This window comes from Oryx dammah, unplaced genomic scaffold (assembly GCF_014754425.2).
Source record: "Oryx dammah isolate SB20612 unplaced genomic scaffold, SCBI_Odam_1.1 HiC_scaffold_7, whole genome shotgun sequence".
NCBI classification, from domain to species: Eukaryota; Metazoa; Chordata; class Mammalia; order Artiodactyla; family Bovidae; genus Oryx; species Oryx dammah.
The window spans coordinates 14,567,127-14,588,122 of record NW_024070191.1 but is presented as its reverse complement, the minus strand read 5'-3'; the positions used below and the strand labels follow the sequence as shown (position 1 = coordinate 14,588,122).

Here is a 20,996-nt window from a genome sequence, read left to right as displayed (position 1 = left end):
GCCTGCAATGCAGGAGACCCCGGTTCAATCCCTGGGTCGGGAAGATCCTCTGGAGAAGGGATAGGCTACCTACTCCAGTATTCTTGGGCTTCCCTTGTAGCTCAGCTGGTTAAGAATCTGCCTGCAACGCGGGAGACCTGGGTTTGATCCCTGGGTTGGGAAGATCCCCTAGGGAAGGGAACAGCTACCCACTCCAGCATTCTTGGCCTGACTGTATAGTCCATGGGGTCACAAAGAGTCGGACACGACTGACACCTAAATGGTTGTCAATCATCACAGTCTCTAGTTATTCTTGTCCTTGGCATCATGAGATCTAACCCTCTGTTCTGGTCTCAAGTGGTCTTTTAAGCAGGCCTTCACAGTCAGAGCCTCTGCCTGGGAAAGGCTTGGCCACCTTCACCCCTATCTTTACTTTAGAATTTGGAATGTTCTTTGGAGTATTTCCTTTGGTATACTCTTACCTACTTACCCCTCAGATCTCAGTTTAAATATTATTTCTTCAGAGAGAGTCTCAATTCAGAAGTGTAAGGAGATTCTAGTGTGTTCACATAAGATCTCTATGGAGCCTTCAGAACAACCCTGTGATGTATATTTTTCCAGTATTACAGAAAAGACACACTTGAGTGATTAGTTACAAGGTCATACAGAAAGTCACAGTTAAGTGTTGCTCTTGCTAACTTTTATCCTTAGTATCTTTCAGTGCCATTAAATATTTTTTATTCAAATAGGTATATAGTATTTAACCAACTTCTTATACTTAATAGATTCTTATTGATAGCAATTTAGGTGGGATTTTTTTTGTTTGTTTTTTGCTGTGATGAACAACAGTATGAGAAGTGGACAGCATTCAAGCTAACTTTGTCCTGAACTTTCTTGATTATTTCTTTAGGATAAATTCCAAGAAGTATAACTGGGGCGAAGGGCATGGACTTTCAGTAGGTTATAATTTGAAAAATAGAAGCAGTTGCCTTTGGAACAATGTGACAGAGATTATAAATGAGAAAAATAGTAATGGTACCTATTTCGAGTATCCAAGTTGGTATATGTCCAGTCATTTAGCATAGTGGCCTCTACTTTTTTAAGAGCTCAGTAAATGTACTACTTACTGATTTAGTTAAAAAAGGACTCTTACTGTGTAGTATGGTTCTTCATCTTGTTTGGGGCATATTTTGAGAATCTGATGAAATCTTTGAAACCTTTTCCCAGAGGTTGCCTCCCTCTTTCCCACCCTTCTCCCCAAGCAAAATGATACGTCTTTTGTCATATGTCATCAACTACATGAAACTCAACATATGGACCCAAATTAAGAACTGCTAATAATTTCATTTTACAAGTGCTTTTTTTTCCCCTTTATAAGTTGCAGGCATTTTCCTACAGCATTAAATATTCACATAAAGCATGATTTTTCATTGCTGTATAATGTTTGTAATTATTTAATTGGTTTCCTCTTGTTGACAGGCTAATATTCGTATACACTAATCTTTGTGTGTTTTGCAGATTTCCTTAGATTAAATTTCTATATGCAAAATTACTAGACCAAGAATGTGAATGTAAGGCTTTTGATTCTTATTGCCACATCGCCCTATGATGGATTCTAAGAGTTTATACTTCCACCATCAGTGATATATTAGTTTCCTTTCATTGTCTTGCCCACCAGTTGTTATCATAATAGGTTCAGTGTTCCTGTCCCATTCTTAAACCATTTCTTGACCGTTGATCTTTTCATGGCATTGTTAAACCCTATGATTGTGAAGACTATAATTTAGAAATACTGTCCCAGAGCAGTGTGGTCCTCAACCTTTTTCCTTTAGAATCACTGATATAGAAGAGTTTTTAAATATCCTCCCCAGACCAATTTATCAGAATCTCTGGGAGTGTAGCCTAGGAATGGGTACTTTAAAATCCTCAGGTGATTTCAATGTGGAACAAAGGCTGAGAATCTCTAATACAGAATTTATGGTGTTGTGTTTTTCTCCATAAAGCAAGGAATTAACTCAGAAAATAATTTGAAAAGTCACAGTTAATTTATGCCTTAATCTAAATTCAGTTATATTCTAATTTATATAAAGATGAGTTTCTTTTGTTTTACAATGAAATTTTGGTTTTATTTGTCTTAGGTTATTTCAGAGACTATGGATATACTCTTCAGAATAAGAGGTGGCCTTGATCTAGCTTTTCAGCTAGCTACTCCTAATGGTAGGTCTTCCAAGATACTCTCATTTTTTACTATAAAAGCGACAGTGAAATATGGTGAGATTCTCCCCATTTTGCAAATGAAACTGAGTGTGGGGATGAATAAACTGTCTAAAGTCAAATAGTAAGTGATATGAATTGGATTTAGATGCTGCATTCCCCACCACTGCTTAGCCCATGGGGCTCCTCTGCACATTAAGGTGTCCCCTTACTTAAGAAGCTTTATTGCCCTCTCCAAGAAAATTGTCACAATAAATATAAATATCCACCCTGAGCATACTGTAAATGAGACAGCTAGACTTACACTTTGCAGATTTAAATAGTCCATAACCCTAAGACTCCAGAACCCATTCTCTTGAGGTCGTGTGGTTTCAGAATGGCAGGCAGGTTCTATGGGAGAAAAATCAGCAGTGTTGGTATAAACCAAACTCTAGGATGTCTTCCTGTTTCTGACTGCTGCCACAAACCAAGCTAAAGGATATCAGAGGAGGATGATAAGGAGCTGTGTTTGAGATGTGTTTCATTTGAAATGCCACAGTACATCAAGTGTGAATTCGCAGCAGGCAATTGGTAATTTGAGTCTGAAACTTGGGGGAGAGTGGTCAGAATTGGAGATAGAGAACTTAGTATATCCCAAGGATGATAGTTAATGCCTTGTATTAGATGAAATCACTCAAGAAGAGTATGATCAAGGGTGTCAGGAGCCACAGAGAAGTTCAGAAAGGTCAGGAATAAACAGTGTCAGAGTTCCTTCAAGGTTAGCAGCTGATGATTATTTACTGGCCCCTTGGAAAGAGAAGGGGAAAGAATGCAAGATGGTCTTTCTGACCCATCCCTTCATATTAAAAAATTGTTTTCTGTGTTGGTCCACATTCTGATCCCCACTCCCCAAGCAAATAAAGTAAGTCTCAAGGACAGAGACTTGGGCATCAGTAAGTTTTTTAGTTGATTCTCTAATGTGCAATCAAGATGAGAATGATTTTGCAAGAACTAAGTCAAACTCATTTTTAAGCCTATCTTATCAGTAAAGTATTGTTTCTTGGGCTTCCCTGGTGGCTCAGTGGTGAAGAATCTATCCATCAATGCAGGAGACATGGGTTGGATCCCTGACTTGGGAAGATCCTCTAGAGAAGAAAATGGCAGATCACTCTGGTATTCTTGCCTGGAAGATCCCATAGACAGGAGCCTGGCGAGGCTGTAGTCCATGGTGTCACAAAGAGCCGGACATGACTTAACTACTGAGCTCCCACACAGTGTGTTACTTGTGTGGATAAAGCCTTACATTTTACAGCTCGCTACAAATTGAAAGTTTTCCTTTGCTATGAACTTAACTGCAATAACTATAACTCATCTATCAGTCAACAGACATAATGATGTAATTTCAAATGTAAATAGGGACTGCACATACTTTTTACCCAAATAATTGATGTATTTGAGCTTGTCTTCTGACTTTATAGTATTCCCCCTGCTGTACCCAACTCTTTGAAACACTCCTTGAAGGGAATCATTAATGAGGAAATACTGAGAACAGAGGTGCTTAACTTTAAAGACATCACAATTATTTAGATATTTCATGGTCTTCAGGGATGGACAGAAGGTAAATCCAGGAATTATGTTTGTCTTTTGTAGTGAAACTATAAATCTTTAAATTTGGATTTCTGAAACATATTAGGATGCCTTTATATCTGACTTGTTATAAGTAATCTTTCTCTCCCACAACTTCAAGGTATTTATTTATCAAGATATCGATGTGATAGTTAAATATTTTAACCACAGAGTTAAATAGGTTTAGGATTTAGGAATATAAAACTCGGAAAAATATTTAAATATTGTCTTCTTCAGATGTATCTTTTTATATAGTTTTGACTCTGGAACTATGAAAATGGTTTTTATATTCAAAAAATTCTATTAAGTAAAAAGGAAATCATTGAAAATGAAGTCAGACAAATACCAGGTTGATGACATACCACATAGAGGGGAAAAAGAACATGAGTTAAGAACACAATACTTTGTACAGTCTTAGTGGGATATAGTGTGAGGAAGAGAACTACTAAGAAATTCAAATCTCAGTCAAGTTTTATTTCTGTAAGTAATATGGTATTTTGAGAGTAATTGGAATCCTCATCCATCGCTGATGGGAGGGTAAAAGGATGCAATTCCTCTAGAAAGCAGTTTGACAGATCCACAAAAAGAGAGTCACCATATGATCCAGCAGTTCCTTCTGGGTTATTACCTAAAAGAATGAAAGACATATCCACACACTGACTTCTGCACAAATATTTGTAAAACCATTATTCATGATAGCTAAAAGATAGACACAACCCAAATGTGTATCAGCTTACAAATGAATAAACAGAGTATGTTCTGTTCATATAATAGAATATTATTTAGTCATAAAAAAGAGTGAAGTGCTATTTCATGCTAGGGATGGATTCACAGTTGGTTGAATCTTGAAAATATTAGGCTGAGTGAAAGAAGCCAGACACAAAAGGCCACAAAATGTGTGATTTTATTCATATGAAGTGTCCAGAGTAAGCCAGTTTATAGAGACCAAAAGTAGGTTAGTGATTGCCATGAGTAAGTGCAGGGGGCTGGGGAATGACTGCTGGGAAGTCCAGGGTTTATTTGGGGGTGACGGAATGTTCTGGGATTAGATAGTGATGATTGTAAACCTTGTGGTATACTAAAAGCAACTGAATTGTACACATTAAAAAAACGAATTTTCTGGTCTATGAATTTTATCTCCATTTTTTTAAAGACAAACTTTTTTTACATTATTGAATCTGAGGAATGGGTATTTGGGGGTCACTTTTACTGTGCTCTACATCTGTGTGCTTGGATGCCTTCATGTTGAAAAGTTTACAGTTTTTCATATTAACTTCTATTTGTGTTCTTTTAATTTAGAAATTTTTATCAAGAATGCACTAAAACATGTACTGAGTGACCTGTCAACCAAGCTTTCTTCAAATGCCCTTGTGTTCAGAATTTGCCATAGTTCAGTGTACATATGGCCTAACAGTGACATGAACACCATTCCAGGAGAGCTGACCGATACTTCTGCCTGTAAGAACATAATGCGCTTTATTCAGTGAGTATGCTTGAAGATTGCTGGAAATGTCTTTACAATATCATTTCATATTATAAATATCTCCGTATATTAAAATTTTAGATTTGAACAGGAAGAAGATACAAAACGAAAATTCATGAAGAAGAAAGATAAAAAGTTATCAGACATGGTAAGCAAATCACCTGTCTTCTTAGTGATAAAAATTTTCAGCCCTTGAATTTGGAGTTGAGTGAGATCTTAGAAAGTTCTTATTTTTTTTTTTACAGATCAGATGATTCAAGTCCAGAAAGATTAAGTGACATGCCCAAGATTATACCTCTGTTTTATATATCTAAACTTTTGTCCTTGAGTATGTTTACCAGTTACTTAAAAAGGAATCATTCTGAAACTTGACAGTGACCCATTATGCTGTATGAAATAGTAAAGGATAAGCGATTCACTTTTCTTCACAGTTTTGGTTCTGTTGATTTTTGAACCAGTACTCACGTGCCACAAACTTTGCCAGGTATTAGAGATGAAAACCGGAGCAGCTACTTCAAGGCAGGAAGCTGTAGAAAGTTAATATTTAATATGACTGTAGCATTTTTCCAGACTAGTAAGAATAATAGAGTGGACATGAGGCTGGAGATGTGGACAGAGACCACTCAGGGGACTCTGAACAAAACCAGTAGCTATAATAATAAAGAGAAGGGAATGGATATAAGAAATGTTTAGGGAATGAGAAGGATTGTACTTGGGAGACTAATTGGATGTGAGATGACCAGCTTTTTGCTTGGGTGAAGATGGGAGATGGGGAAGACATGAGGTCAGTGTTGGTCATACTGTGTTTGAGACACCAGTGAGGTGTTGACCTGAGCTGTGAGATTTTTAAATGTGGAATGTACAAAAAAACTATGGGCTTTGGATAAGGATTTGAGAGTTACCAGACATTGGAGGAAGGCAATGGCACCCCACTCCAGTACTCTTGCCTGGAAAATCCCATGGACGGAGGAGCCTGGTAGGCTGCAGTCCATGGGGTCGCTAAGAGTCAGACATGACTGAGCGACTTCACTTTCACTTTTCACCTTCATGCATTGGAGAAGGAAATGGCAACCCACTCCAGTGTTCTTGCCTGGAGAATCCCAGGGACGGGGGAGCCTGGTGGGCTGCTGTCTGTGGGGCCGCACAGAGTCGGACACGACTGAAGCGACTTAGTAGCAGTAGCAGCAGGAGGTTGACATCTTGAGGGTTACAGGTCAGTTATTTTGTAGAATGTTTCTCAGATTGGGTTTGAGTTTGTTCTAGGCCACCTTATGGTAGGTTCAGGTGGTCATTGTTGATAGGAATACCAAAGAAGTAACGATGTCCTCAGCACATCGTATGAAAGAGGCATATACTTAGTTGGTTCTCATATCAATGACGTTAACGTTGATCACTTAATGTGGTAACTGCCACTTTTCTCCACTGTGAGGGTCCTATTTTTTGCCCTGATAATTAGAAGGTATCTTGTGGGAAGATGCTTTGAGTTTTTGTATATATCCTATTCCTCATCAAGTTTTTACCCAACACTTCTAACATCAACTGATAATTGTTGTCAGAATCTAGCATTAATCTGATGGTTGCAAAGTGGTGATTTTTTCCTAAGTCTTGTTTGCTTTCACATGTACAAGATGACTTTGTACTGTAAGGAAGAGCTTTTCCTTTTCGCTGTGTATTAACTGCGTGGAAGCATGGATTCCTGTTTTATGCAGTGAGTTGTCTGTTAACTATCATCAGTTGTTTTGATGCTCATATTTTCTAATTTGGCCAAGAGAAACTTTATGCTGGCTCCAGTGTCCTCTTGATACTGTACTTTTGAATACTTCCTACTTTCTTCCAAGGATGTTCCAGGTTCACGTACTTTTGCTGTTTCATCTCAAGAATCAGCCATTTCCCCAAGGAAGGCAGACATGTATGCATACATACTATACATATAGAACGCACACATCAATATTTACCCATGTACATCATATACCTCCAGTTCTACTTCAGTCTCACACAATTCCTAACCTTTTCCTGGTGAGAAACCTGGCTTCCAGTACTCTTAATATTTTGCTAAATTTGTTTAATATACAGAAAGCATTTTCAGAATTGTTTTTCCATACCACTATCAAAATCAAACCTTCTAATACAGTCCATTATTAGTATGTTTTTATTTTTTTTTTTTATTTTTTATTTATTTATTTATTTATTTATTTTTTAAGTTTCTTTTTTTTTTTTTAATTTATTTATTTATTTTTAATTTTTACTTTACAATTCTGTATTGGTTTTGGCATAGATTGACATTAGTATGTTTTTAGAGCAGAGGTATATAGTCATAACACGTTTAAAAGTTGTCCTGATGTGTGGTATTGTATCTTGTTTATTCATTTTTTTGGAAAATTTTAAATCTATACAAATATAGTACAATGAACCATAGTGAACTTTTAATGTTTCTGGATATGTGATCAGTCTGGTTTCATCTTCACTTCCCACTCACTCTATGCCTCTCCTCAGATTATTTTGAAGCAGAGAAGAATTTTTCTTTAAGCTAAAAATTGTGCTTTTAAATAATTTACTGTAATATAGTTTGCTGCTGCTGCTGCTAAGTCGCTTCAGTCATGTCTGACTCTGTTCGACCCCAGAGACAGCAGCCCAACAGGCTCCCCTGTCCCTGGGATTCTCCATGCAAGAACACTGGAGTGGGTTGCCATTTCCTTCTCCAATGCATGAAGGTGAAAAGTGAAAATGAAGTCGCTCAGTCGTGTCCGACTCCTAGTGACCCCATGGACTGCAGCCTACCAGGCTCCTCCGTCCATGGGATTTTCCAGGCAAGAGTACTGGAGTGGGATGCCATTGCCTTTTCCAGTAATATAGTTTATATGGTCCTTAAAAAGTCCTTTTACTTACCTTTTATATTATTGTTCAGTGTGCTTTAATTTAACTATTACTGTTTATCTTTATAGCATCAAATAGTAAATATAGATCTGATGCTGGAAGTGTCAACCCCTCTGGCCGCCGTAACGCCCATTATTGAAAGAGAAAGCGGAGGACACCACTATGTTAGTATGACTTTACCAGTTGATGCAGTTTTATCTGTTGCTCCAGAAGAAACGTGGGGAAAGTAGGTATCTTCTAATACTGCTGTCACCTTTAAATGAGGACCCTCCCCCAAAGTAATCAAAGCCCATTTTTAAGTGTCATTGAGGCATATCTAGGGTGGTGGTTGTTCTTTTTCACTATGATTTACTCTGTGTTTATTATTAAACTAAGAGTCATCTAGTAATTCAGTGTTTATTGAGGAAGTAGGATAATATGCAAAACCTATAGAATTTTCCATTTATCTGCACAGAGGAAATTTAGTTTATTTAACATTAACTTTTTATTATTTAGACTTACTTTAATAAACCCAGTCCTATCAAGGGCATATTAGGAATATATTTACTCAACACTTTCAAGTATTATAACTATTATAACTTTTATTAATGCACTTGTATATTCCACCCCCCCACAGAGTTCGTAAACTTCTCGTTGATGCAATTCATAATCAACTAACTGATATGGAAAAATGCATTTTGAAATACATGAAAGGAACATCTATTGTGGTTCCTGAACCACTGCACTTTTTATTACCAGGGGAAAAAAATCTTGTAACAATTTCATATCCATCAGGAATTCCAGATGGTCAGCTGCAGGCCTATAGAAAGGTAAAACCAAATCATTCTTAGAAAAATAAAAATATCATTCATTTTGTATTTAATTTTGTGCTTCTAATAAATAGCCAGTGTTTTGTGATTTAATTTTATAAAGTGTGGATGCAACTGTTGGCTTTACATCTTATTTGATGTCTATTCTCATGTAACTTTTTAAAGTCTTTTTAAAAAAATATTATGCTAAATTATATATAACATTTTAATTTCATATATTCAGTGAAGTTCATATGTTATTTTTCTATAGTGAAATTTAAGAATGAAAAGATGCTTACATGCCTAGAGTAGCTGATGAGTGCTATTTAATAACTTCCTTTTCTTTTCCATTACTTGCAGATGTATAAAAAATACAAGATTACAGTTAGAGAAGGGAAATTAGATTTTATTCTGTTTCTAATTAAGATTTGTAGTACTACTCCATCCCTCACCTCCCAGGGTCATTTGGGTTTTATTAGAGGCGTTTTGAAGAAAACATAATCAGCATTCAAAGAAATGAGATTTATTGGCAAATGACTGGTTTGATAGTGTGTGTTTGTTTATTTATTTATTTATTTTGGTAGTATGTATTTTTTGTTAGTATATATTTTTGATATGTGGCCTTGCCTGCTGCTGCTAAGTCGCTTCAGTAGTGTCCGACTCTATGCGACTCCATAGACGGCAGCCTACCAGGCTCCCCCGTCCCTGGGATTCTCCAGGCAAGAACACTGGAGTGGGTTGCCATTTCCTTCTCCAATGCATGAAAGTGAAACGTGAAAGTGAAGTTGCTCAGTCGTGTCCGACCTAGTACCCATCAAATTATACCATGGAAACATCTTCCCAATCTCTGTCCCTGAAAAGCGATGTAACACTGTAACCCTCTGTGCCTCTCTGTAAGTGCCAAATGAATTGATTTGCAAAGGCAACAGTTATACAAGCTAATGATCTCATTCAAACTGCTCGAATACATAGGAGATATCAAAAAGAAGATGTCAGACTTTCAGAGTAACTATTACATGTTTTTATACATTTAGGAATATGTGGCCTTTTAAACATATATGTATATTTTTATTTTGATGCCATATTGGTCTTTAAACCACCAATTTCCATTCTGTAATCTAATCATTACCCCTTATATTTGTTAAATACTCTAAGCATGATTTTTAAAAATGAAAACCTAAGCATGACTTTTTTGGTATAGTTATATCATTGTTAATTACTCATTTACAAGACTTTGAAAACTAGTCTTTAGCCTGGATTTATTTTAGCAGACTGTGTTACAATAAGTAATTTTAAATTATCTCAGTTCTTTCACTGTAACAATTTTTTATAATCTCTTCCAGTTTCTATCCATATACATAGATAAACAAAAATAAATCCTTTTTGGTTTTAGTTTAAATCTCACCCTCTTTGACCTTCATGAATTAAATCATAAGTGTTTGATAACTTGTATAACCAGTATATAGTAAATTTTCTGTTTTGTATCTAGTTTGGGTTTATTTATTGACTAGGAACCTATATCATTTAACCTTTTTTCTCATTTCCTGTTGATTCTGGTTTTATTTAGGAACTACACGATGTCTTCAATCTGCCTCATGACAGACCTTATTTCAAAAGGTCTAATGCTTATCATTTTCCAGATGAACCATACAAAGATGGTTACATTAGAAATCCACATACTTATCTCAATCCACCTAACATAGAGACTGGTATGGTGAGTTTAGTAATTATTTATACGAGTTGCTTGATCATTAGTGTCATTAGTTGTTTTTTGCTTGTGCCCAGCGGATGTTTGATTATGCTTAATTATTTTTTATTCTCAGCAGGACTTAGGTTGCTAATATTTTGTTCAGATTTTTGCATTTATGTAATGATATTGTCTTATAATTTTATTTTCTCATACTGTTCTTAGTTCACTTTTGTATCAGTAATACACTGATACATTGAAAGAGTTGGAGAGTATTTTTTTTTTAATTTTTTATAAGGCACTAAAAGTAACAGTCTAGCTCTGAAAACAGTAAATGACTCAAGCATGTGTATGTATATAATGTTATCTTAATAGATGGTATATATATGTATACATATAATATATACATCTACAGTTAATATTTTACTGTGTTTCTTCTTTTTGTATAGGTTTATGTGGTCCAGGGTATATACGGTTACCATCATTATATGCAGGATCGAATAGATGACAATGGCTGGGGCTGTGCTTATCGATCTCTGCAGACTATCTGCTCGTGGTTCAAACACCAGGGATACACAGAGAGATCCATTCCAACACACAGAGAAATCCAGCAGGTACAGAACATGCCATTGTGAATTATATGGACGTTTCATGAACCCTAATATACCATTAAATAATTATACCTACCTCATGGTCCAGACTTCTGTTTTGAAGGGAAAAAACATATATACTGGTAATCAAGGGAAATGCCCTATACATAATTTTTAATAGCTGTCTTGTATATGATTTTTTTTTTTTGTATTTTTAAATAAAGGCTCTAGTTGATGCTGGGGACAAACCAGCAATATTTGTCGGATCACGGCAGTGGATTGGATCTATCGAGGTACAGCTGGTGCTGAACCATTTGATTGGTGTAACTTCAAAAATACTGTTTGTCAGGTAAGGAAACTTTAAGAAATTTGAGAAATCGCTTCAAAGAGAGTTTGTCACTTTTATTAAAAGAAAAAAGTGCATTTTTCCCCCAATTTGTTTTTGCTCTTTTCTCTTCCTCCACATTGCCCCCTTGCTTTATAAACCTCATTTTTTCCAGTCCAAAATTTTTTTGCTGTTATTTTTTAGAAGATGTTGGTGAGTAAACTTTGTGATATGTACTTGTACGATCTAGGCCTAGTCTTAGTCTGGAAGAGGAAAAATTGGAAATATGTCAACTTTGAGTAGTTACAGAAGATCTGGTTTTTTAATGCAGAAGTCATTGAATTCTGGGAAGGGAAAAATCACATATTGATCTATTACCTACCTTTTTGTTTATTCCTACTCTTTTGCTTCCTGAGATTTTAAGAAACTAATCATATATCCAAATATAATTTTATCTTTTCCTTATCTATTATAATAGGAAATTTTATATAGGAAATAGGAAATTTATAATATAGAAATATAAAATTTATAAATAGGAAATTTATAATAGGAAATTTTCTTTTCCTTATCTATTAAAAATAGAATATTACTATTCTAATCACTCTTCTAGTATTAAAATATGAGCAAATATTAGATAAGATTGATTTCTATGACCATCTCTAGAGCTTACTCCTTATATATGAGCTTATGTTTTTAATACATTTATTATGACAACCTTGATAACTATAATGTCATAATCCTTATTGTCCAAGTACTTTAGTACGTCTGATTTCACAGTTGCAATTTGGATTGGATGTGGAAATCAGTGCTAACAAATAAATAATAGATTAAGTAGTGAAGTAGATGGTGATTAAAAAGTGAAAGTTTTGACACATGAAAATGTTGCTTCATACATTCCTTACGAAGCAAGAGCTAAGGGTTAGTTAGCAACACCTGGCACCTCCATTCTAAAAAAACAAAAATTCATCTATTCATCTTTTCTATTCTCAGAAGTAAAAATTGTATGATATTGAAAGATTCCCTAAAAATATGTTGTACTTGAAAACGTTTTGCAGTTTTCACACTGGCTTCACAGACATTGTCTGTTTTAGTCCTGGAATCTCCTGTCACATAGAATGGCAGGTATTTTTGGTCCCAGATTAAAGATGAGGAATTACAGGCTCAGAGTTTGATGGTAAGAAGACAAAATCTCAGGATTTAAAACCTATCCTTCTGAAATTAAGTCCACCCATAAGAATCCCCTCAGTATGAAAATGACCACTTTCAATCTTAGATTAAAAATCCAGAACCTTCTTTATGCAGTTCTAGAAGCAAAGAATCAAGATCGTCTTTCCTAGCTCATTTAGTGACCTTAAATATTTAGAGGTTTTATTGCTTTAAATTGCTCTCAGTTCCCTACGACTTAATTTTACTTAAATTTATATCTATATTTTTAATAACCAAAAAGATAGAAAACATTAGTTCCCAAGCTCATTTGATCTTCAGAATAGTTCATCTGATAGAAACTGGTTTCTTTCTAGCCAAGGTTCTGAAATGGCCTCTCAGGGACGGGAACTGGCTAATCATTTCCAGAGTGAAGGAACTCCAATAATGATTGGTAAGATGTTTTGGAATCTTGTGTTCTTTTGGTAGATGGAGAGTATGTGAAACTTACCATTAATGTAAATACATAATGGCACATAATATCAGTCCTTTGTAAACATATTAAAATTAGCTTTTACATAATGCATACTGACCTCTGGATATTTTTTAAAATTTTCAAGGTGGGAGGAAAGTTATAAAAAAAGATTATAATAACTAGAAGTAGTAAAGGCTAAGAAGAGATTTGATAACTGTGTTCAAATAGACTTCAGAGCAGAATGGAAAAGAGACAGTGGTCACTCAGTATAGCATCGGAAGTCATGGCTGTCAGGAACTTGGCTCGCTGTGTGACATTATGCAAATTGCTTAACCTCTCTGGGCTTTCTTTGTAAAATAAGAGAATTGGATTAGCTAATCTAAAGATTCACAATTCTATGAGAAATAAGACTTGTCCTGGATGACAGAAGGCAAGCTAAGACTGGTGTGTAAGAGATGCAGGTAGGCAGATGTCAACCAGCTACAGAAAGTACTGACTGAGTAGACAGGTGGCATCATTGGAGGCACTCAGAGCAGAGATAACATGGCTTGTCTGCTGAGAGAGGCACCAACAGCAATGATTGTTACCCTGCTGTGAGGAGTTTAGACCCTCTCTGGCCCTTTTTAAATCCAGTTTAGGTAATTCCATGAATATTAAAATGACATAGAAACCTAATATGATTATAGATGTGATTGTATCTTTTCTGTCCTAAAGATGTGATTTTGTCTTTTCGGAGTATATTTGACATTATGTCTTTTCCAGTTTAGGGCAATCAATTTTAATATTATGTTAGATCAATTCATAAGCAAAATAATCTTTTTTCAACTGAAATTGAATGGAAAGTTGAGACTAACATATGCCCTCTCATTTCTTTATTTCCTCTTCTATAGGGGGAGGAGTTTTGGCTCACACAATACTAGGAGTTGCATGGAATGAAATTACAGGACAGATAAAATTTCTGATTTTAGATCCACATTATACAGGTGCTGAAGATCTGCAGGTTATTTTGGAAAAGGTAAGTGTCTGTTTAATAAATAAATACAAGGAAAAGAACCCAAAACCAGGAGGGAGAACTGGAAGCTAACAGAAAGATGGATTGTAAACTGAGAACAGAGATCCTCACTATAAGGAAGGACTCTAAGCCTGTGATGAGTAACTCTGTCTGGGTATGAAGGCCGGGGGGATCTAAAGTAATAGAATACGAAACTCATAAATATATTCCTTTGGAGACTTTACAGCGTTTTGTGAATATAGTGAGATTTATCAATGCCTCAAAAAAGAGTGAAATATATAACGTTTATAATTTTCAAATTAACCAAAAATTGGCAGTATGATGGATTATGGAGACTTGACTGCATTTATATATATATATTTTTTTACATATAACTTAATCTCATTCTATGAAAGATTTGAATTGGAAACAAATTTAAGAATATTTGTTAATGCTTAAACTACTAGCTCGGAGAAGGCAATGGCACCCCACTCCAGTACTCTTGCCTGGAAAATCCCATGGACGGAGGAGCCTGGTACGCTGCAGTCCATGGGGTCGCTAAGAGTCAGACACAACTGAGTGACTTCACTTTCACTTTTCACTTTCATGCATTGGAGAAGGAAATGGCAACCCACTCCAGTGTTCCTGCCTGGAGAATCCCAGGGACGGGGGAGCCTGGTGGGCTGCCATCTATGGGGTCGCACAGAGTCGGACACGACTGAAGCGACTTAGCAGCAGCAGCAGCAAACTACTAGCTAAAGGAGGTATAAATTTACGTTAATCTATAGGCAACTAATTCAGATTTAGTACTGAGTTTTAATGAGATATTAGTACTAAATTTCCATGAAACCTATACTAAATCTTTTGGAGGCAAGTGTTACACGACACAACTTGAATTTTTAAAAAGTTTTATATTTTTTGCCAAAAAAGTCCTTAGTACCAATAAAAAGATTTCTTAAATCAGAAATACTAGGGAATTCTGGGGAAATGGATGGTTTAACATTGAAATTCACTTATGAGAGATCTTCAAAACTGAATAGCTATATGAGATTAGTAAAACCCTATGGATGAGATGTTTATGTAAAGAGTTTTTAGTGTTTTATGTAGCTGAACTCTTATATCCCCACTTTAGTAAAGTCTTTTACCAATTATTGGAACATCTATAAATACTAACAGAATATAAACACATTCTTAAAATTTTAAATGCCACATACACACAGTTTTCTCTTTCAAGGCATTTGGACTTCTATGACATGTTCTTGGCTGGTATACATATCTTCCTGAAAGTAGGAGCAATTTCTGTAGCAAAGTGTTCATTCACTGGACATTCATTAAGTACCTAATATTTACTATCCACTGTCCTAAGCACTGGGGGTATTAAAATGGATCTTTAGAAGGACAACGAAGGAGGGTCCATAAAGGGCTGCTGCTGCTGCTGCTGCTAAGTTGCTTCAGTCACTTCTGACTCTGTGCGACCCCATAGACGGCAGCCACCAGACTGCTCCGTCCCTGGGATTCTCTAGGCAAGAACACTGGAGTGGGTTGCCATTTCCTTCTCCAATGCATGAAAGTGAAAAGTGAAAGTGAAGATGCTCAGTCATGTCCGACTCTTAGTGACCCCATGGACTGCAGCCTACCAGGCTCCTCTGTCCATGGGATTCTCCAAGCAAGAATACTGGAGTGGGTTGCTATTTCCTCCTCCACCATAAAGGATTCCTTCCTCCCAAAAATATGGTGTCTTTGGTGGCGCTTACAAGGCTGCCCCTGCAAAGGGATAACTCAAAATAAGTGAAAGGAAAGCTGGGCATTTTCTGAGAACTGTGGCATTTTTAACATGACTTGAGCTGGTGGAAAGGGGTGGCTGATGGCTGGAGGGATCTGCAGGAGCTAAGTCAGGATGGCTACTAAGAGCCAGGCTGAGACGCACATGTTCAGATTTTATCTTAAAGGCAGTGAGAAGCCTTACAGCTGCTGTAACGGAACACTGTAGAGGGAGCAGCTTATAGTAGCGGAGGTTTATTTCTCAGAGTTCTGGAGGCTGGGAAATCCAGGATGGAGGTGCCAGCTGATTTGGTGGGTGGTGAGGCCCTCTTTCTAGTTCAAAGACAGCAGACTTCTTCACTGTCCCCACGTGCTATAAGGGATGAGGGAGCTCTCTGGGCACTCTAATGATGCCTCTACTGTCATTAACGCCACTTCAGATGCCAGCACATTGGAGATTAGGGTTCGTCATACAAGTCTTAGACACATTCAGTCTATGTCAGGGGCCGGAGGGATAATCCTCTCTCTGCCTGACCTCTCTACCCACTTGGGGAGCTTTCCTGTGTAAGTGCCCTAAGCCAGTCACCTCAAAAGAAAGATGTCCAGCTCCTCTCCTTACCCCCACAGTTGCTGGTTTGGGCACCGTCTCTACCCACTTTTCTTGAAAAAATTTGAGGGCCCACATGTGTGGAAGATTAAAATAGAAAGTGTAAGCCTTTTTCTATCATTAGGAAAACAGATTTTAGGACATGAAATTCATTAGAGAAAGTTTTGCTGAAAAAATGAGATGATAAAAAGAATTTTATATAAAGAAACGACTCTCAGTGGAAATAAATGAGACTTAATTGGTGGTATCTGTAGGCAGGGGGAGCAGAACTGATAGAGGATTTTTTAATTTTTACTTTCACCTCATTTGAATTTTTTTATGTGTATCTTATTTTGCAATCAGAAAAATAATAAAGACCTAAAGAGCATCTCTACTCAACCCTCTCCCCTCCACACTGAAAAACTGGCTAACAGACCATCTTCCTCTGTAGGAACTATGACCTTTGACTTCAGGTCCCTGCCAGAATGCCCAGCAGCCTCCTAGTTAGGTGGGCTTCCCTGATGACTTAAGTGGTAAAGAATCTGCCTCCCAGTGCAGGAGACACAGGAGACTCGCGTTCCATCTCTGGATTGGGAAGATCCCTGGAGGAGGAAATGGCACCCCACTCCAGTACTCTTGCCTGGAAAATCCCATGGACAGAGGAGCCAGGTAGGGTCCATGGGGTCACAAGAGTAGGTCATGACTGAGCATGCACTCATACACTCCCAGCTAGGTATGGTAAAGGAGCAAGACCACTGCCTGTCACTCAACGCAATGACATTGTGAGTCCTCACTAACCTCTGAACAAGTATGTGTAAGCAAGTGTTTCATTTCAGAATGATGTAAAGTCAGACAAGTCATTAGCTGGGTCTTTAAGAAAATAAATCAATGGCCCTAGAAGAAATTTGATGAACTTAACTATATTCACAATGAAATGTTGTTTGAAAGTAATTTTCTCTGCTGGAAAAAAGGATTAATACTGACATGAAGCTAGGAAGTGGCAGTGATTACAGCCTGAGAAAAATGAAGAATGTAGAATGCAACTCCCAAGGGCAGGTTCAGATTCCTTTACTATCTGGTATCACTGCTGAGATGCCACTGCTGGGAAATCAGTGGCTGGGGAGGCCCATTTTCAATGAAAAGGCTTATAGGCTTTCTCACTGTCTATACAGTCTTCCATGGGACAGATGGCAGTTAAATTATCACATGCCATCGACTATCAGAATTATAAAACCATACATCTTAAAAATCAATAAAATATGACATTGAGTAATAGTACCATAATGAAGCTTTTCCTTTTTAAAATGATTCCTATGATTAAATATCATAGAATTAAAATTTTTTTAATTCTATCTGAAATGAACCCAAATAAGCTACTTTTCTGTGCTTAATAGGAATTCAGATACTTGCATTATATAGGTATTTACAGTCTTACTGCAAGATTCATTTGTCAAATGTTACAATTTCAATTATGTAGTTCTGTAACTTCTTAAAAGGTTTTCCTTTCCCTCTTCCACATCTAGGGCTGGTGTGGATGGAAGGGCCCAGAGTTTTGGAACAAGGATGCTTACTATAACTTATGTCTCCCTCAGCGACCAAATACTATTTAAAATATCTTGGACTCAAAGACTGTAGTAAAGTTTTACTTTGTAACTTTGTTGATAAAGAATAAATTTAATTTCAGATTAAACCCTGGTGGTAGTTTGATGGTTTTTATGAGTTTTTCCAAAGGTTGTAAATATCACGAAGAAAACAATTTATTGTTTAGACGTTCTTTTAAGAAGTTAAGAGACAAAGCATGCACAACTGGAACATTATAGGCATGTAAATACATGTATTCTTGAACGTTATCTTCACTTAGAAGAAAGGTTTCCTCCTTCTTAGAAGGAGTTTAGACACACTTGATGAGCCTGAAGCCACAGCTTTTAGCTGAGCGGTAGACCTGCATGAAGTGAAGACCTTCTCCACACCTCTTCAGGACCAATACATCTGTTGTTGAAAAACATATTAACATTAAAACTTTTTTTAAAAAGGTTTCCTCCCCAATCTTCCACCATGCAGGACAATTTTTGGTCTCTAAAGTCTAGTAGTAGTTACTACATCCAGTATTAAAATGTGTTAATGAGAATGAAAAGATATACAAGACATAAGACTGGCAATGTTTAAATGAAACAATAAATTCTGTTTTAAATAAGAAATCCTTAAGGGAGGAAGAACGAAGAAACTGAATTACTTACCAACACTTCCTTTTCCCACTTGTATTTTCCTCACTTCCCAAACTTCGTTTCTGTGTGAGCACTTGAACACAATGATCTTTATTGGGGTGTTCCCTTGATTTTATTGTCTGCATACATTTAATTGTTGTAAGAAACTTGGCACATTCTGGAAATCCACATGACCAAGCAAGATCTTCAGCTGTTTGCCCATTCTTATTACATAAACTAAGACAAAAAAAAAAAAGGTTCAAGTAAAAGTTGACAGTTGTTTAGCCTTTTTAAAATATATTTCTAACAAAGGTACTTTGGTCTCATACAAATGTTGGTTGCAGAATAAAAGAGGTAAAGGAAGCACAGAGGAATTCCATGTTTGCTCACTATTTGTCCTTACTTGGCACAGAGGACAGCACAGAATGGGCACTTCATTTCTGCACAAATAACTATTCTGTTTTCAATACACTGAGTGAGTACACAAAGGAAGTCAGTGAAAACATCTATAGAATGGATTTTTTAAAACTAAGATGTAATACTGCCATGACATGAAAAGAACTGCACCTCTGATTGCTTAGGATCAATTTTTTAATTTACTTGAGTAGTACCAGGTAATCATTAACAGCCTAAGTTAACATTTAAATGGTTCCACTACATTATCAATTAGGCAAGCATCATGTAATTGAGCTGCAGGAGTCTGATTAACCCAAGAAAATATAACATTTGAAGTCACTGATTCCATACTCACTCAATTTGGGCATCACTGGCTACAAGCAGGCTGAGGCATTCCATGCTTCCAACTCTTGCTGCCTTGTGTAGTGGAGCTTCTCCAAAAACATCCTTACAGACAAGACAGCATATTTTAGTCTCCCCAAAACACTCTTGTGGAAGTTGATGAGAGGCTTATTGCTTGAGGAAGCTATTTGAGGAAGTAGGGTTAGAACTGCATTGTACTGGACTGAATCTTTTAATTCTTTTTTAAAATAAAGTTCACTTGGTGCCCTATTAAATATAGAATTGTCCCTAATAAAAGCATGTGCAATCATAGCTACATACATTAAATTTTAAGTGATTAAAAGCAAAATAGAATCCTACAGAAGTAAAAATTACAATTTAAAATTTAACATTCAATGGAAGATGCAAACTACCCTAAGTTCTATAAGGAATTATATTGATTGTGAGCATGTCTTACAAGTTGTGCTACCCTGAGACTTAATTTTGTAATGGAGCAGTTCCTTTGGAAATGAATGGTAGACCCTGGAAATGTCCGATGTAGTAGCCAGCAGCCATCTATCCGGCTAATGAGCACCTAAAATGTAGCTAGTCTGAACTGAAATGTGCTGTCAATGTAAAATACACGGAGGGTGAGAAGGCATGTCCCATATATATGTTATGTTTTATATTGATTACACATGAAATAATATTTTTGATTAATTGGGTCAGTTTACTAAAATGTTTCACTTCATTAATGTGGTTACTGGAAAATTGTAAAGTTAGATAGTGTCTCACACTTCTGTGGGCATCGCTGTACTAGTCATGTTTCTCTAACAACTGAAACGACAATATCTTGATGTCTAAGAAATGTTTGTGTGGATTTGGGGTGAAGGGGAGGGTTGCACACGGCAACAATCAGTTACCTAGTTACCTGCTGGTTGAGGTCAGCGCCCGTCTGCAGCTGCCAGAGAAGAAAGCAAGCAAGGCCGCCACCTGCAGCCAAGTGGACAGGCGACTGCTCGCAGGAATCCGGGGGTGCGTTAACGGAGGCCCCGGTCTCCAGCAGATGCTTCAGACTATCCACCTGCGAGAAAAGAACAGCTCCAGCACCCCTTCTCGCCTTTGTCCAGGCTCCTACCCTCCGGGGATTGAAATCCTCCGCCACTCCAAAAACCCTCCAACTCTGAAGAGGCTTGACTTGGCAGCGCCAAGTGGTCAGTACACCCTCACCCTATCTAGCCCTCTCTAGAAGACAGACATCTGGACGCTTAAACCTGCCAGACAAAAGCAGCCTGAGTCTCACCTCTGGGTTGCAATCGAGCAGCAGCATCTCCCGCCTAAAGTAGAGGACAGGCGTCCTTGGGAGAGCTGAGCAGTGCGGCTCTCGCTGCAGACGGACAGGTTAAGAGTGGACAAGGCAGCCCGAGAGCCGGAGAATTTAAAAGATCACCAGAGCCAGGGAGCCAGCCCCTCCCCGCCCTGCCCCAGCTGCGGCTAGGCCTGAGCAGCCCAACCCTAGGCTGTCAGCCTTTCTCCGCCCAGCAGCAGCCGCACGTACACAAACAGTAGCACGT

General features: G+C 37.2%; 2 protein-coding genes across 3 annotated transcripts in view; one reads left to right on the top strand and one right to left on the bottom strand.

The window, feature by feature from the left end:
* UFSP2 (UFM1 specific peptidase 2) overlaps nt 1-18,192 on the top strand; it is a 19,149-nt gene extending 957 nt beyond the window's left edge. The window contains exons 2-12 of the mRNA XM_040243066.1: nt 2,118-2,196; nt 5,098-5,281; nt 5,363-5,429; nt 8,224-8,381; nt 8,772-8,964; nt 10,511-10,657; nt 11,080-11,244; nt 11,445-11,569; nt 13,066-13,142; nt 14,054-14,178; nt 18,025-18,192. Of these exons, the coding sequence (XP_040099000.1) occupies nt 2,118-2,196; nt 5,098-5,281; nt 5,363-5,429; nt 8,224-8,381; nt 8,772-8,964; nt 10,511-10,657; nt 11,080-11,244; nt 11,445-11,569; nt 13,066-13,142; nt 14,054-14,178; nt 18,025-18,111 (1,407 nt within the window). The 3' untranslated portion in view covers nt 18,112-18,192. The remainder of the gene's footprint in view (nt 1-2,117; nt 2,197-5,097; nt 5,282-5,362; nt 5,430-8,223; nt 8,382-8,771; nt 8,965-10,510; nt 10,658-11,079; nt 11,245-11,444; nt 11,570-13,065; nt 13,143-14,053; nt 14,179-18,024) is intronic.
* ANKRD37 (ankyrin repeat domain 37) lies at nt 4,209-20,969 on the bottom strand. Of its 2 annotated transcripts, none has more exons than XM_040243070.1 (5): nt 20,726-20,969; nt 20,354-20,506; nt 19,457-19,548; nt 18,739-18,942; nt 4,209-4,426 (listed from the first exon to the last, which is right to left on the bottom strand). In XM_040243070.1, the coding sequence occupies exons 1-5, from the start codon at nt 20,750-20,752 to the stop codon at nt 4,423-4,425; spliced, it is 480 nt and encodes a 159-aa protein (XP_040099004.1). In that variant the 5' UTR covers nt 20,753-20,969; the 3' UTR covers nt 4,209-4,422. The 2 variants fall into 2 exon arrangements, with proteins under 2 accessions (XP_040099004.1, XP_040099005.1); XM_040243071.1 differs by lacking the exon at nt 4,209-4,426 and adding an exon at nt 18,258-18,490 and having other exon boundaries at nt 20,726-20,965.
* Nucleotides 20,970-20,996: the final 27 nt, after the last annotated feature.

Coding starts and splice junctions, on each gene's coding strand:
- ANKRD37 (XM_040243070.1), bottom strand. CDS start 20,752: ATGCTGCTGCTCGATTGCAACCCAGAG. Junction 19,549..20,353: donor GCGCTGACCTCAACCAGCAG/GTAACTAGGTAA, acceptor CTTGTCTGTAAG/GATGTTTTTGGAGAAGCTCC. Junction 18,943..19,456: donor GCCAGTGATGCCCAAATTGA/GTGAGTATGGAA, acceptor TTTTTGTCTTAG/TTTATGTAATAAGAATGGGC.